Source organism: Pseudorasbora parva, chromosome 1 (genome assembly GCF_024679245.1).
Source record: "Pseudorasbora parva isolate DD20220531a chromosome 1, ASM2467924v1, whole genome shotgun sequence".
Lineage (NCBI taxonomy): Eukaryota > Metazoa > Chordata > Actinopteri > Cypriniformes > Gobionidae > Pseudorasbora > Pseudorasbora parva.
Window position 1 is genome coordinate 48,644,863 of NC_090172.1, and position 16,388 is coordinate 48,661,250.

Sequence of the window (16,388 nt, forward strand, 5' to 3'; positions counted from 1 at the left end):
CCAGGCAAATATAAAAACATGTGCATAATACACAAAGACCGGGCATGAACGAAGCTTTCAGCTGTTATGTGCAATATGCATCCAGAAGAATATTACAATACAACAACGGTTTAACATTGCAAGATGGAGTCATTTAATGTTGTGACCCCTGTGTCCTTCATAAGTTGCTACATGAAGCTTTAATTCAGTTTTTTGCTTATCTGTTAGGATGGTCTGGTTTTCGAGGGATTTCAGCTGGTTAGGTCGATAGAAACCCCAAATTGACAACGCTGGGTGACCAGCTGCTAAACCAAAGGATGATTATAATTAACAAACATTTTTAACCATCAAAACAATTGAAATAACAACAATTAACCGTAGGTGTTAAGTAACAAAATTGTATTTTTGAAGAATCTCACAATTTGACAAAGACTCCCTTTATGCAAAGTACCTGTGGTGGAGTGTGTCTTACAAACAAAATGTCCAAACATAAGAGTAAAGAAGCACAACATATGCATGTCAAAAATACATTCTGGTACCAAATAAAAAGGAAAATCACATTCTTACAGCGAACTTTGAATTATTAATGCAAAGTTGCATGAAACATCCCTGGTTACATGTGCATATATTTCTTTAATAAGCAACTTAAAGCCATGCAGAAATTTGATCAACAAAATCAAATAAATATAACTATATAGGGCCATCAAATCTAAGCAATACTGTAAGCACTTAATTTAAGAACTTAAGACAAACCAGATAAGGGAGCCTTTTCAGAGGAAAGCTTGCTTGTTGGATAGTTTAAGTGTTAATATACACATTGATATTTTGTACAGAATGACAGGAGATCTTATTCAAAAGAAAAATCTGTAGTGTAGTCCATCTATCAGAAAATGTAAAAAAAGAAAGAAAAAAATAGAAGAAAAAAGAAAAAGTATATTTTAAAGTACCTGTTGAGGTGTGTTGTATTTTCCTTTTTTACTTATCCAAGTAGGTTGTATAGTAATACTGATAAAGCCCACCAGATGGCACATTGAGTCAACTAACACACCAAGGTAAACCATATAAAACTGCCTCAAAACTTAATCCACTCAATTACTTTTCCATAAGTCCACTGCATCCACTGTGATAGGACCGACAAAATATGTAAAAACTAAAAAGGCCACTTTTTTTATTTAAAAAAAAGGCAGTAATATTAGAAAAGGCTACTTGAGATTTAACCTATGAGATTTTATGGATGATTCATTAAATTGCTTTAAAGTTGCATTAAAGTTTTATTCCATGACCATGTTGATCACTAGTCATGTTGAACCAGTCAAACCAAACTAAAGTTGAACAGTAAGGATAACACTGATAGCATTGTACCGGTGGCCAACATGTAAATCCTGAATATAAAATGATGAGACATGGGTATTTACAGACAGATACTGGGGAAGGAGCACAGAGAGATATTAGATGGAGGAATGAGCTCTGAGATACAGACTATGAGGGCTTCTTGTAAACATGAGTGTACATTTATGACACAGACTTGATTTTTCTAAACAGAAGGGAAACAGGTGCATGTTACAACCTGTGTAAGCACTGGTTAGGTGGGTAAAACACACAAAGCTCAATCTTGTTGAAAAAAGCCTGTTCACATATGAGTTATTGTAAGCACCAGCATTTCGACTGCCACTCTGGAAGCGAATAGATATATTGCTGTTTTCAGAAATGCTGCATAGCATATTTAAAAACAAAAACCCTGTATAATATTAGTCGTGCAAGAGCTGTTGCTCAAACTGCTTTACCCTTAAGCTGCCTTTGTGAGCATGTGCAGAAACTGATTGTGGGAGTGTGAGAATTAAGGGAAGAAAAACAAAGAGTGTGAAAAAAAAGGTTGAGTGGACCTGACAGACAGGTTTATCTCTGAATCAGCATTTTGTGGGAAAACACTATCTGATATCTCTCCCAAAAATTAAACAAAATATTGAATCTCTCATTCAAAAAGTATTGTTCTTCATGTCTGTTTAAATAATCAAGCATTCCTTTTTTTAACTTCTAAAACTAGGTTAGCTTTATCTGTTTTGGTTACATTTGCAGCACAGCTGAAACCTTCCGGGCTGTCAAATTTGTCACTTCAATCTCTATAACACCAAGGCCACTTCACATTTACAAACAAACTGAATAATTAGACCAGTTTACAGGAGCACCCTTAAATGGAGAAAATCACTTTTACCTCATTGATATCAATATGGTTAAGGGGACAAAATAAAGCTATTAAAATGTGCCTGAGGTTGCAAACATCTTCAAACAAAACATCCATCAATAAGTTATTAAACGTTTTAAGTGTGCTTGGCACCACAAAACAATGAAATAAAGAAACACCAGTCTAAAGTGTCAAACCTACACAGGCAAGCAGATACACTTCCAAACTCACTAACTGTCCGATCACCATTTTGCCTCTGTCGAACCCATACAAGCAGTGACACGTTTTTTGATACCGCCTCAAACGCAATCAATTATGAAATATATATATATAAAAAAAATAATAAGGCATTCCACTGTGAAAAATAATAAACGTTAAATACCCCACACAAATAACATCAAGATATCTCAGCTAATCGCTGCAAAAGCCCAGAGAACCCAGCTGCATGCTGGGATAGATCAGTTACTCTGTCCACCATTTCTTGCGTAGCAGGGACTGAAGGATAGTTCTGGGCTGCACCCTTGGTTGCCACGACAACAGCCTTTAGAGCTTGGCAGAGGCGTCCACTGGAGGTGGTGACCTGAGGAGACAAACAGCGTTTGTGTGTGAATGTGTTTAAATAATGTCACCTGCTTATAATAAGCACATTTCTGGAAACTGACCCGTCAACATGTTTACCAACAGCTTGTTCATTTCCCTGACTGTTCTCGTTGACTATTGCCCTTGGGTTATCAACCATGACTCAATTTGACTTGTTGGGACATGAATCATTAAGTGATTTCACTTGTAATCAAATGTTTGTACAATAATACATTCAAAAAAACTCTATCAAAACAATAGCATTATAACACTCTTAAAACTCTAACCAGAGTATCCATGTCCTAACCTTTGCTCTGAGGTCTGAAGAGCTGAGAAGCCGTGCAAGTGTATCTCCAATAAAGACAAGTTTGTGTGCAGTCACAATGAGACTTTTTCCTCTGGAAACGAAAACTCTGGGTGGTTGGTTCCCTTGGACACTTGTGAACAGGGAGTCGATGGCATCAGCCAGGCAAGAAAGATGAGAGAGACTTTGGGAGGAATAGAAGGAGAGCAGCTCTGAATCCTCCAGAGACAGAGAGACTGGGGGTGAAGGACTCAACTGGAGAGAAACAGAATATGATTATTCATATAAAACATGTCCAACGGCAACTCATACTGTGTGTGAAGAAAATGTCTTTGATGAATTTAGATTAGGTTAACGTGACAATATAACGCATTAACAGTTAAAAAATAGCTACAAAAAAAGCAAGCTCTATTCGACCCAATGAATCACCCGTACTTCAAGCTTATTCCCAACACTAAACATTATTTGTAGTGCTCGTCTCATCCTAAAATGGCAAACAGCACTGTGCTTTGTTACTTCTTAAAAAAACAAAGTTCAAATTCTGTCAGTGTCAATTCAAATATGAAATTCAAACATGCAAGCATTCAAAAATGCTGTTTTGACACTCCTAAATATGACGTGGCAGATCGCCATAGTGCCTCGGTTGAAGCGGCAGCGTGGAACAAGTGTTTCAATTGCGGAAAGATGTCAAAAAAAAGCAGATAGGAGCTTACTGTTAATTATACATGTTGCATATGCTTGCATAAATTGGTCATGAAGACAAGTGCTTATGAAAAATACCTTATATGTGCAATTGTGTTGTACACAAACATTTGTTATTAGCCTATTATATCTGAAAATGAATAGCAGTTTAATATAACATGTTTGTTGTTAATTGCAACCAATATTATTGTGTACCAAATGAGAGGGTTCTCTGTATAGTTTGCTAAATTAAAAAAAAAAAAAAAAAATTTTTTAAACATCCTGACCCCAAACTTTTGAATGATGTGCATTTATGGGTATTTATGAGTGGTTTAATCCAAATCAGTCAGCAATGGTGTCAGTAGGCAGTGACCATATTTTGTGAATGACATTCAACATGCAAATATTTTCCTCCCAAAATTGTTGCTAAGATGCATTTCATAGTGTGAGTCAGCTGTTTATAGTCTAAACCTATATTTTATGTATTTTACATATGTTTTAAGGTATAAATTTAGCTATTATTGTAGAGTCTAATATTTTCCCCTTAAAAATGAAATCCTCATGGAGGCAATGCAACAAAGATGTCACTCTAAAACGTATAATCCACCGATAATTAAATAATAGAGGGATTAAAAAAAACACCTTCTATATGACTGACCCTTAAGTGCGTGTGTGTGTTTTGGAAGCATGACAGAAAATCAAAGACTTACTTTATTATCAGTTGTGGTGATAATCTGTGAAGAATTGTGCTCTGTATGGGAGTCTAGTGGAGGCTCTGGCTTCCCCTAATTCAGAAAAACAACAAAACATTTAAATGTCCGCAAAAAGAGAACTGCAGACCACAGAAATGTTTCAACGAGTTTCATGGAGACTACAATGTTTCAAGGAGACTACAGGCACAAAAGCATGAACAGAGAGGAGAAAGACAAGTAAATGTCTGACCGAATGAACAAGACTGATAAATTGAGAGAAAATGTAAATATAATTTGCCATGAAATTTGTCAAATGATGTTATTGTTCCAAAATGTATTTGACAACTTGTGCTCAATAAAATTTAAAGCTATGACATCAGTGTTTGGACATTTACACTTTTTTGTTTGTTTCTGGCATTATATCCATTCATACTCCACAATTTCTCTATAAAACAGGTGTCTAACCTGCAGTTTGACGTATCCCACACTATCACCTACAGGATATGAAGGCAGTGGGGTAGGAGTTAGGCCGATTCCTGCATACTCATTCCCTTGTTCATCATCCTCCATCCTTCCCACAGTAGGGGCTAAAGAAACTGGTGCCGGGGGCAATGGGAAAGCTGCGGTTGGCGGAGGCGGCAGTGGTCGTTCCTGGATCCAGCTGCCCTTCCGTGACCCCATATCCCCTGAGATCGGTTTGACCTCCGCCACCGGCAAGGCAGGTAGAGGTCTCCGGGAAAGAGACTCCTGGGAAGGTAAACGAGGTCGGGCTTGACTTTGTAAAAGGGAAGCAGAGTCTTCAAGAGAGCAGCGGACCATCGTGAGCAGACCATCAGCTGGAGGCGCAGTACCGCACACAGAGAGGGCAGGAAGCAGGTCGGAGAGACGGGACCAAGTCTGCTGGAGAACTGGAGGAACATCACCAACATGGCCAGCCTTCCAGACAGACAGGATCTCAGCCAATGCTGTGGCGAGGTCTCGGGAGGGGGTGGTGGTGAGAGAGCTGGAGGTCAGAGCTGATTGAATGAGAGCAGAGAGAGACGCTTTCCACTGGATGTCCCCGGAGCCGGTGCTTGATACAGACAAACGGCGTGTTGGGATTTCCAGAGTGAGGGCAGGCATGTCGTAGATGCCTCCATCAGGTTCTGACACATCCTCAGAGGTTAAGTCTTGCTTTCTTTGACTGGAAATCGAATAGCTACGTCCATTTCCAGTGGTTTCTGCAGTTAATCCCGACATCTCGCTCGCCTCCATGGGTAACCCAGGAAGACTGGGCACACTGTACACATCCTCATCTTCTGCATCTCCAGCCACAACAGCTGATCCCGTAATATTGTAGGTTTGCAGCTGATGGTCAGAAGAGGAATTCAGGGCCAAAGTGGGAACATCATAAATCTGAAAGATATGAGAAACAACAACATAGTTACAACCAATTTTGGATCCAAACTCCATTCACTTACACACTACATAAATCATAAATGCCATTCTGCAAATTGTGTTGTAATGCAGGAATCATGCTGCTTCTTTAACTGTTGGGTGGGAACACAACATCTTGGCTACCGATCAACTTAAGGCTGGAATACACTACACAGATTTTTGAATAGATTTTTTAAAACACTAGGCTACTTAGACTTGCCAACTTTGTAAATGATTAGAGTGAACAAATGGGCATCATACACTAAACAACTGAGGATCAGACACTGTCAAAACTGTCAAGTCATTCCGAACACAACAAACTCTCACAGAAGCATACGCCTCGTTGGTAGGAGATGCATGACAAGTGAGAACAATATGTGTCAGCTTCAAATATCAACCATGTCTGATATCCTCTAACTAGATGGATTTATAGTCTGAAGTTAAATCAGAGTGTGTGCTCTTCATACACTACATGATTTTCTGAGAAATATGTCAACACACTGCCCAAAATCTGTAGAATGGCTCTAACTTTCAGCAGCTAACATCGACTCCTCCATACTGCAATCAGCACAAAAAACTGGGCCAAATTTGTGTTGTGTACATACTCCACCCTTTAGTATATGTTATCAAACAGTGTGCAGTTTAATGACCTTGGAGTGTCTCTTCTCTTTTGCTACCATTAATATGTAATCAGAGCTTCTGTAAAACAATTTTTCCACGTCACAGGTTTTGCGTTGACACTGACTAACAATATCATCTATGGATTAAGAACAGAAATCCCTTACCAAAAGATATAATTACATGGTTGCTAAGTGTATTTACAGTTGATTTTCAGGGTAAAGCACAAAAACTCACTGCTGAGCATTTAGTAGGGATTAATAGGACAAATGAGAGAGGAAAGAGGAGAAAAAGATTGTGGGTGGAGGGCTGAAGAAAGCCACATTGGTCTGGCTGATCTGCCCAGGCCAACAAACAGCTGCGACTTGTGTGAACAAGACAAAATGTGTTAGATGGGATTAGCTCATAGCAGAAATAAAGGTGTGGTTTAAAAACCAAGAAATAGGAGAGGAGTGAGAAATGAGAAACACAGAACAAGAAAACCAGTGAGAGGTGAGATTGTGTGTAAATGTAATGAAAAATGAAGACAGCATATCAAAATATAGGCCAAAAAGCTCACAACAATTTATCATTTAGAGGCCACAAATAAACTAAAGTGTAAGAAGTGCAATGCGCCGCATAAATATAGAGTTTGTATATAAATGTGCAAAACCTCTGATATTTAGAAGTTCTTTGATAAATTACAATTTAAAATATATTGTCACAATATTATTGTTTTGACTGTATTTTATCAAATAAATGCAAATAAATGAACAATTCATTCTGAATAATGATTTCAAAAACATTCAAAAAATCCTACCAATGGACCAACAACATTTATAAAAGTGGTGTACATTCAACCTTGCTATGTGAAGATGTGTTGCATTAGCTTGTGTGATTCATGACAGACCGCAGTGAACTAATCTGAATGTGCCGCAGTTTAAAAGACATATTAGAGCAATGAAACAACATTTTCAGTGAATAAAGGTTTAAATTCCAGTTTGTTCCTCACACAAAGCCATCATATGGGCTTCAAAGAACATTGTATGGATTACTTTTATGGTGCTTCTTGACTCTTTCACTGTATGGACTAAAGCAGAATCAACTTCCTAGTATTTCCTTTTGTGTTTGATTTCTTACCTCAGAGGCCTGGTCATTGTGTAGGGGTAGAGCACGAGGGGTGTTATAGATCCCATCATCCTCCTCAGAAGGCACAGCAGAAACTGAATGTTGCCACCTATTAGTGGGTGGTGTATCATATACCTGAAAAAACAAAAAGGTTAAGGATTAACAAATGGATAAGCATTAAAAATCGATTTCTGCAGAACAATAATCGCTTTCCTATTTTTCAAACAAGTTGCAAATAAACAAATTTTTCTCACCTCCTCATCCTGAGAACTTGCGCTCTCCCTCTTGGTAACCATTTCCCTGTTCTTCTTCATCTCTTCTGCTTGTGCGTGTCTCTCTTCCTCCAATATGTTTGTCTGTGGGGGTGCAGGGTTTACCTGAAGAACAGGTTTAGTGGGTGGAATTGAGTTAGACTGTGGTAAATCCTTCCTGGTTACACTTCTAACAGGAGGTGCTGGTGGAGGGGGTTTGCGGCCAAGGTTTGGGGACCCTGGTACTCCAGACTTTCCCATCCTGGCGAGTAGAGAGGAATCTCTTAGGGCACCCTGGGCCAGTTTTCCTCGTCCAGCAGGGGGAGTTGAAGTAGTAGCCTTCTGGGATCCTCTGGCAGAAGGAGGTGTCTGCTTGAGATTCTGGCCTGGTGTTGAGGCACCGGATACTCCCACAGTTCCAGCAGGGTGTTTGCGCTCAGATTGAGGGGTCCTTGATATGGCTCCCCCAGGAGAGGTTGGGACTTGGTACATTCCTGGGGCATCCTGGCCAGTCTTACTCTGAGAAGGACTAATGGAAGAAGTTGAGCTACTTTTGGGTGCAATCCCATCCGTAAGTCTTGAAGACATTCCTGGTACAGACTGTCCTGCCACTGGTGTACCACTTATAGGAGTCTGATACAAATTCTCACTGGTCAGTGCAGTGACAGCTGGTCTAGGCACCAAGTAGCATCCATCAGAATGCCCAGCCCCTGCTTCTCGTGGACTTAAATATCTTGCCTCCCCTGCTGTTTCTGCTGCAGGCCTGGGAACAGCACTTGGAGTCAGGTACACTGAGTCTGATGCCAGTGCACCTTGTGATCTATGTTGTGCGGGCGAGGTGGGTGTCTGGTAGAGGGTTCCTGACTCGCCACACCGTCCTCTAAGTGAGGGCGAGCGGGGTCGTCCCACCACACCCACATCCCCCCAGTCCGGACGAGGCCTGGTTCCAGAACTAGAATGCGATCGTGGTCTTCCTGCATCAGAGTGACGTAGCTCTCCAGACCTGACGGGGGAAGGAGCAGCCCCAGGGCTCTGGTACACCCCTTCAGCTAAGCTGGGTGGTGAGAGATACACCCCATCTGAATCTTCAGCGTTCAATCCATTTACCCTGCCCTGCTGGCTAGACGATAAATGGACAGAGTCCACACTAGGAGCCCGTCGGTTATCTGTACCTATGCTCGAAGCTGGAGTAGGAGCAGTTTGGAGGAGGCGTAATCGGTTGGCGGGGGCAATGCCTTGGCGGCCATGTAGAGAGCAAAGCCACCACCCTGGTCCACCATCCTGCTCCTGGTCCAGAACCATCAAGATATCACCTTTGCGGAACGCCAACTCTTCTGGACTTTCAGCGGCATTGTCAAAGAGCGCCTTCGCAAGCACCGTCTACAAAAGAATAAAAAACAAGACAAATTTAGAAGGAGGAGAAACCAATGAAAAGGCTTTAAATAAAACATCAAGACATAAATCACCTCTGCCCTGGCTTGTTTCCTAGTCTAGCTTTGTAATAAACCGGGCATTGTACCCCATAAATATTGTTGGCTCTGTGACAAATTGCTTATGCTCCTACATTATAAGTTGCTTTGGAGAAAAGTGTCTGCTAAATGCGTGAATGCAAATACAACAAAAGCAGCAAAACATAATAAAAATCTCCATAAATAAAGAGACAGAGAAAAAAGGCATTAACATGGTCCTCTGATGGGAATGGGGAAGAACAGCAATAGTGCAGTAGAAACACTAAATTTCACTAGACTGCTAGCAACAATGTAATTCAATTGTTGTTTAAATTCAATGTACTCAGTTAAAAGGAATGTTTTTAAGCATTCAGCTGACTCTACTTCTGTAGCATTTGAGCCCCATTGTGTTAGTAAGGGAAGTAAAAAAAAGAGGAACCAACAGAGGATCTGACCTGGCCACTTCAACAAGGTTCATCAACCTATGCAACCAGGAATCCAGTGGGTATAACTCAATCAATTTCCTATTTACTTAAACAGAACAAGCACAACATCACAACACCAAAAGAGTGATGAACGTCATGTGTCACACTAAAAAACCCTAATGAGTCTCACAGTTCATTCAAACATTTAAAGAAGACACAAATACACAAATATAGCTTAGATTAAGTAGTACATCGCAATGGAATTGCTGACCTAAATTCTTGGCATACATAAAACCTACATAAAAACTGCTTTATTTAATACCTCTGAATAAGGGCAGCGCATATGAGCTGTACAGTTCGAGTGACGTTATGAATGTAATAGGTTGGCCTTGAGGTCTTTTGTATTCAGAACACCACACTACTGCCTTCATGGGGAAATCAATATTGATAGAGAGAATGCATAAGTAAGGGCAGAGGTCTGTGATTATGGGAGAGAGAGAATTAGTGATTAAGGGAAAGAGGCGCCGAGTTGATGATAATGAGGAAGACTCATGGGGGAGGGGCTCAACATCTGTCCCCCAGTTTTAGGTCCTTTTGTCACCCCCTTCTATACCACTAAATTTCCCTCTTATTCTCTCATTCCCCCCAGGGGATGTGGTGCTCTGAGGCAAGCTGAGCTCCAGTCCCCCCTCCTCCATACAAGCAATGGATGTGAATATTACAGATGGGACAGCACAGAGTTTACAGTGGTGACTTGCACACTTACCGAAAGGGACATGATTGAAGCTGGTTCTCCACAGTTTTTGGATGTTAATACCACATGGGTTCTCCACAGAAGATTATCCCATTCACATGTGCACTGTGTGACTCATCTGGATGTTTTGCAGATCTGGTTTTCCATTAACCTGAACTGTGCAGTGGTGGTAAATACGGTGGCCTTTATTTCCAGAAAGATCAATTTCTCAAAACCATGATTGTTGTCCTTTCCAGTCTGTGACTTTCATCACATCTGACAGTTGCTACATATTGAACCTGAAGGATAAAAAAAAAAAAAAAACATTTTATTTTGTTAAATCTTAATAAGATAGTAGTGTCAATAATACAGAATTTACTTTGTTAAACCCCAAGAAACAGTCAGCTGCAACGTTAAACTAGTCAGACCAGTCGTGGGGCTCTACTAGAGGAGTTCAGACAGAAAAAAAAGGATCTTATTTCATGGGAATTTAGCTGGTAACATTTTTAAGTACAGCTGTAATTTGGTATTTACATTTGCCTGCCCCTGAAGATTATAGGGCTATATGATATTATAACTTAGTAATTATGGGTTAATATAGGATGAGACATTGATCTCTATTTGTTTTACATATATCTATATTTGTATTAGGATTACAATACTTCTATTTCTAAATTTAAAGGAATGAAATTAATAAATAAAAACACTTCAGCAGATGTGGCACAACAGCCTCCTAAAGGCAAGGACGCCGGCCCTTTTGAGTCCATAGGAGAAAATGTATATTAATAAATAATTATAATCAAATCATTCTAAGCCTATTTCAAGTCTTTTAAAATGCACTAGGCTGGATCAGAAGGAAAAAAAACTATCACAGTACTAAGCCACGTTTCGTTTTGCAACCAAGACATCTCAAGGTTTCTTTTATGCAGTAGAACCCAATGAGACAAACGGAGGACTAAAATAACGGATAAATAAAATAAAGAAACCAAGGAAAAGCTCCAGTTCTCCGGATAAACCAGTGCCAAAGGCATCAGACGTATGAATAACGTTATTTTTAAAATACGGGATGCATTTAATTTGAGTCACAAAGACGCAAACAAGCGGCGATCAGCCAGTGTAAATGTTAACTAAATAAGCAATGCTCGTCTTACCGTTCACATGTCTGGAAATAGCATCTGGAAATACACAAGTAGAGTCAAACCTCGCAAATCATATCTTCTCAAAAGACTGCAATGCACGGCTGTTGTTTTCCTTTTCTTTCTTTAGGGATACACGTCTCGCTCCGCCAGGCTTCGCCCTACCCTGGCCTGCTTGGTTTTGAATTACAGTTGAGCGCATATGGTCGCTCCCCCCTCATTGTGCCCGACAGCGCACGCTTGATACAGTGCGCCACGCCCTCTAGTGGAAGAATTCTATCTATCTATCTATCTATCTATCTATCTATCTATCTATCTATCTATCTATCTATCTATCTATCTATCTATCTATCTATCTATCTATCTATCTATCTATCTATCTATCTATCTATCTATCTATCTATCTATCTATCTATCTATCTATCTATCTATCTAGTTATTTTTGTCCACTTATGGAATTTTAAAGTGTTGCTTGCTTCTGAAGGTTGCAGCTGTGCCTCAAATGTAATATTGTGTTATGTGACCAAATTCATATTAAAGTATGTCTTACTAACTATAGACATCTTAAGAATTCCCTCTTATAAATTTCTCAGGACACTTGTCAAAAAAGTGCTTGCATAAGTTGGTAGGCCTATTCCATTACATTCATATAAAATAAAAATAGTAAAAGGAAATACATGATAAAATGCATAGCCTATAGCTAAATATATACCAGCCATGAATAAGCCGCTGTGAAGAGTATATATTGCATTGCACTGTTTAATTCACACTTTTGTTGTTATATGTCAATTATGCATGTTTGAGTTTACCTTTGTTGGCTGTGCATCAATTATTAAATTATTTAATTTATTCTATAAAGCAGTTCTGCAGGAAACAGTGATTCAGTTCAGTTCTCATGCAGAAATCAATAATTTTTGAATATTAATTGTAGCCTAATATTATGTATAAATTAATAGGTGATCACACATTTTAATAATGTAATGCTGGGTTTTCAAACCAAGACCCCCAGCACTGCACATTTTGCATGTCTCCCTCATCTAACACACCTGATTCAACTCATGGACTCATTATTAGAGTGCAAGATCTGAAGTGGGTGTGTCAAATATGGGAGAATTACAAAATGTTTTGAAAACCCCTGATGTAATGCACTACTTTACTGTATCCCCAACCAGAAGGCTCACATGCAGCCATTGGGCTAATGTTTCCTATCGCATCTTCCTCCAGAGGGCGCTCGAGGGCTCAGAAAGTCCAATCCTCTATTTCCCTAGCCTACTATTTCCCCGTACTAAATGTATAATCATTTAATCCGTTAATTCCAACTACTACTATCTGGCAATACAAATGAAAATCTGGCCAGTCAATCTTAATAAAATGGTATATAAAAATATCTTGTAAATTATCCAGTAATCACTGATATATGATTGGTCCGTCCTCCCCAGCGCTGTAAAAAGTTACAGATACCACACACAAATCGAATTTAAACGCTGGCGATAGATCGACAGTTTACACCTGAATAATGACACCAGATAAATGGTAGTAGCCGTCGAAATGCACATACTCAGGAAAATGATTATTAATATCTAAATATATAATTATTATTCAGAAGCATCTTACCAGACCAATTAGAGAGAACTTCCGGAACGATTATCAACGCCCTTTGTCGGATCGTGTCGGACTCAAAATGCGCAATCTTCCAGTTTCTGATATTTCTACGGCAATGACGTAGGAGACGTAGGCGTTGAACATTATTACTTGCAAGTGTCAACACAGAACAACAGACCTTCTCAGCCCGTAGGTAACGCTTAATTTCGCTTTATTAAGGTATACTTTGATTTATCACAATTTATAAAGGTCTAAATATTTAACTTTGATTCGCTCGTGGCTTTACTTAACCATGCGGTGTTGTTGTGCAGTTACCTCTGTTTTTAAGTAACGTTAACTTTTAGCAGGATAACTTGCTGGTTTTCTGAAATAAATCTCAGAAACACCTTTACCACACATTCTTGGCACGGTCATAATTGTTTTATTAACGTTAACAGAAAACTATTTCGTGTAACTCGGACTTTTACCCTAGATGACCTTTAACCCACTGCCCTACAGTAGGTAATAATTACCAAATATTATACAGACTTTCTTTTGTTTTGTCTGTCTCAAGGCAATGTTGAAGGCTGTAACCAGGTGCCTTTGGTCAAATTCTGTTGCTGGAAGAAGAATGCTGTCCCATCACATATCACCAAATTTGTCAGGAAAAGTTGCTATAGTAACTGCATCCACAGATGGGTATGATGTTTGGTTTCCAATCTTAGTACACTGTTCTTCAGTTCAGTTTTAGACCCTTAAAATAAAAAAGTTGTTGCACCAAAAGCAAAAAATAAAATGTCCCTCCAGTAATAACTGCTACAACTAGTAAAACTTGTGTAAATAATGTAAAAATGTATTCTCAATACTTACATAACAGTGACAGATCCTTGCACTGACCGATCTTCTCAGGATTGGGCTCGCAGCCGCAGAGGCCTTGGGTCAGAGGGGCGCACATGTGGTTGTGAGCAGTCGACGTCAGACCAACGTTGACAAGGCGGTTTCACTCCTGCGCAGCAAAAATATACAAGTAATAGGAACCACATGCAATGTTGGGAAGGCCGAAGACAGAGAGAAGCTGATTAACATGGTGAAGAGGGGTTTTTTGGCCCATTTTTTGTTGTGGTAACTATACTGAAAGGAGTATGCAAATGTTATCAAGTCTGACATTTGTATGTATAAGATACTTTGCCAACAAATGTTTGTTTTAAAGTCACCATGAAGTCAAAATGGACATTTGTTTTTGTTTTGTTTTAAATGGAACAATATATGCATAAATAAAAAAAGGAATGTGCCCTCCTAATCTTTAATCAAATAAACTTCCCCTCCTTCTTGCAGTGACACCTCTTCTGACATGTTTTTTTGGCGTGAGAGCGGGACAACCTGTCACTCGCATGAGAACACAGCAATGATCTAACAATCTAATCACTTCCCAATGCACAAAATCAAGTCCCAGCCTACTTTTTATCCCTGTTCATGAAACAGTTTTACTTGCATATAAGTAACTATATATAAGATTATTGCAACTTCCGTTTTATGCCGACTTTCTTTATATGTTGCCATTTACCTTCTTTGTTTATTGCAGACAATCGAGCAGTGTGGTGGTGTGGACATACTGGTGTCTAATGCAGCAGTGAACCCATTTTTTGGAAGCATATTAGAATCCACAGAAGAAGTCTGGGACAAAGTATGACTAAGTTATTAATAAAACGTTATGCATAAATATATCATGTCAGTAGTGTTCATATTATATTAATATAATATATAATGTATTATAGAATCCAAATTTTACTGGCATTTGCTTTGTCTTCAGATACTTAGAGTGAATGTGACGGCTTCTTTCCTTCTCACCAAACAAGTTGTGCCTCACATGGAGAAAAGAGGGTGAGAAGAGTAAAAATGTGGGGAGAGGAAGAAACAGAAATATTTCAAAATAAACTCTGTATTTGAGCATATGCTTTCATTTTCAGAGGTGGGTCCGTTGTGATTGTGTCTTCAGTTGCAGGATACCAGCCAATGCATGTATGAAGACCTTTAAGTTTACTTACTGTAAAGTAAAGCTTAATCATGCAACAGACTTCAGCCTTGTCAATTCACTTATAACAATGGTTTGTTACTTATTTAGCACTAGTTGAGATGGTCACTCTTTTATTCTTAGGGTCTGGGCCCCTATAGTGTGAGCAAGACCGCTCTGCTTGGTTTAACCCGAGCGCTTGCTCCTGATCTCGCCCAGAGTAACATCCGGGTCAACTGTGTCGCCCCTGGCATCATCAAGACACGTTTCAGCGCTGCTGTAAGTATTTCCTATATATTTTGACAAATGATGCATTGGTAGGTTATAATATTTATTTACAACTTACAACCCTTTGTTTCTGCTTCTGTAGCTATGGGAAAATGAGGGTGTGCTGGAAGAGTTCTTTAAACAGACGAGCATAAAAAGGTCAGTGCATTTGCTGTCAAGACAACCTAGGAAGTGGAGCTTGAATAATCATATCTATGAGTAAATTAGGTTTACTTAGACTTTAATGTTTAGGGTTTCATTACCGCATGAGTAAGGCAATTCACTGAATGGTGACTTTAGAATTATGCATCACAGAAATTACATTTAATATTATGTACCACTCGTCTCTTTTATAGCTAAAGTGAAGTCTATGATTGTATGATTAATGTTTAAAAATCAAATTACATGCAAGAAAAAATGTGCTTCCCTTTCATAAGCTTATGCAAGCCTCTTGCGTTCTGGTGCTGGTATCCTGGTTCTTATATCACATCTTGATCTGTTAGACTCGGGCAGCCAGAGGATATAGGCGGCGTGATTGCGTTCCTGTGCTCAGACGAAGCCTCGTACATCACCGGAGAGACCATCACTGTAACCGGAGGCATGAACTGCAGACTGTAAGAGGACTGGCATAGAGGCGGTGAACAGTCATCATGTACTTGCACATACCAGGGAAACCTTCTAATTCAATGTGTTGATGTAGAAATGATTACATAAAATGATTTTTACAGATTTTTTGCGTTCATGTTGTCTTTTAATGTATAGCTTGGCATTCCTACATCTTTCAACCATTGACTTTACATTTGGCATCACTAGTATTAATTTGTTTTTAGATTTTTAAAGATTAGACTAATATGGAAGCATGTTTCAACCACAGAATAAAACATTTAAAAAGATAATTGTGACTTTTTCTCACAGTTGTGAATTTATATCAGAATTTAATGTTATAAAGTCAGAATTGTGAGATAAAAAGTCGCAATT

At 39.1% G+C, this 16,388-nt stretch overlaps 2 protein-coding genes across 4 annotated transcripts; one reads left to right on the plus strand and one right to left on the minus strand.

The window, feature by feature from the left end:
* Positions 1–363: 363 nt before the first annotated feature.
* Positions 364–11,768, minus strand: efs (embryonal Fyn-associated substrate). 2 transcript variants are annotated; one of them, XM_067444188.1, is made up of 8 exons: positions 11,567–11,768; positions 10,449–10,714; positions 7,813–9,189; positions 7,571–7,693; positions 4,883–5,812; positions 4,436–4,510; positions 3,048–3,299; positions 364–2,741 (listed from the first exon to the last, which is right to left on the minus strand). In XM_067444188.1, the coding sequence occupies exons 2-8, from the start codon at positions 10,458–10,460 to the stop codon at positions 2,559–2,561; spliced, it is 2,952 nt and encodes a 983-aa protein (XP_067300289.1). In that variant the 5' UTR covers positions 10,461–10,714; positions 11,567–11,768; the 3' UTR covers positions 364–2,558. The 2 variants fall into 2 exon arrangements, with proteins under 2 accessions (XP_067300289.1, XP_067300298.1); XM_067444197.1 differs by having other exon boundaries at positions 11,617–11,766.
* A 1,431-nt stretch (positions 11,769–13,199) lies between these two features.
* dhrs4 (dehydrogenase/reductase (SDR family) member 4) lies at positions 13,200–16,140 on the plus strand. Of its 2 annotated transcripts, XM_067451753.1 has the most exons (9): positions 13,200–13,346; positions 13,707–13,831; positions 14,042–14,219; positions 14,715–14,816; positions 14,943–15,013; positions 15,100–15,151; positions 15,288–15,422; positions 15,514–15,569; positions 15,914–16,140. In XM_067451753.1, exons 2-9 carry the CDS (start codon positions 13,710–13,712, stop codon positions 16,026–16,028), a joined length of 831 nt encoding a protein of 276 aa, XP_067307854.1. In that variant the 5' UTR covers positions 13,200–13,346; positions 13,707–13,709; the 3' UTR covers positions 16,029–16,140. The 2 variants fall into 2 exon arrangements, with proteins under 2 accessions (XP_067307854.1, XP_067307863.1); XM_067451762.1 differs by lacking the exon at positions 13,200–13,346 and having other exon boundaries at positions 14,010–14,219.
* The last annotated feature ends 248 nt before the right edge of the window (positions 16,141–16,388 follow it).

Coding starts and splice junctions, on each gene's coding strand:
- dhrs4 (XM_067451753.1), top strand. CDS start 13,710: ATGTTGAAGGCTGTAACCAGGTGCCTTTGGTCAAATTCTGTTGCTGGA. Junction 13,832..14,041: donor GTAACTGCATCCACAGATGG/GTATGATGTTTG, acceptor CGATCTTCTCAG/GATTGGGCTCGCAGCCGCAG. Junction 15,570..15,913: donor AAACAGACGAGCATAAAAAG/GTCAGTGCATTT, acceptor TTGATCTGTTAG/ACTCGGGCAGCCAGAGGATA.
- efs (XM_067444188.1), bottom strand. Junction 7,694..7,812: donor CAAGTTCTCAGGATGAGGAG/GTGAGAAAAATT, acceptor TTGTTTTTTCAG/GTATATGATACACCACCCAC. Junction 3,300..4,435: donor TCACCACAACTGATAATAAA/GTAAGTCTTTGA, acceptor GTTTCTCTCCAG/TTGAGTCCTTCACCCCCAGT.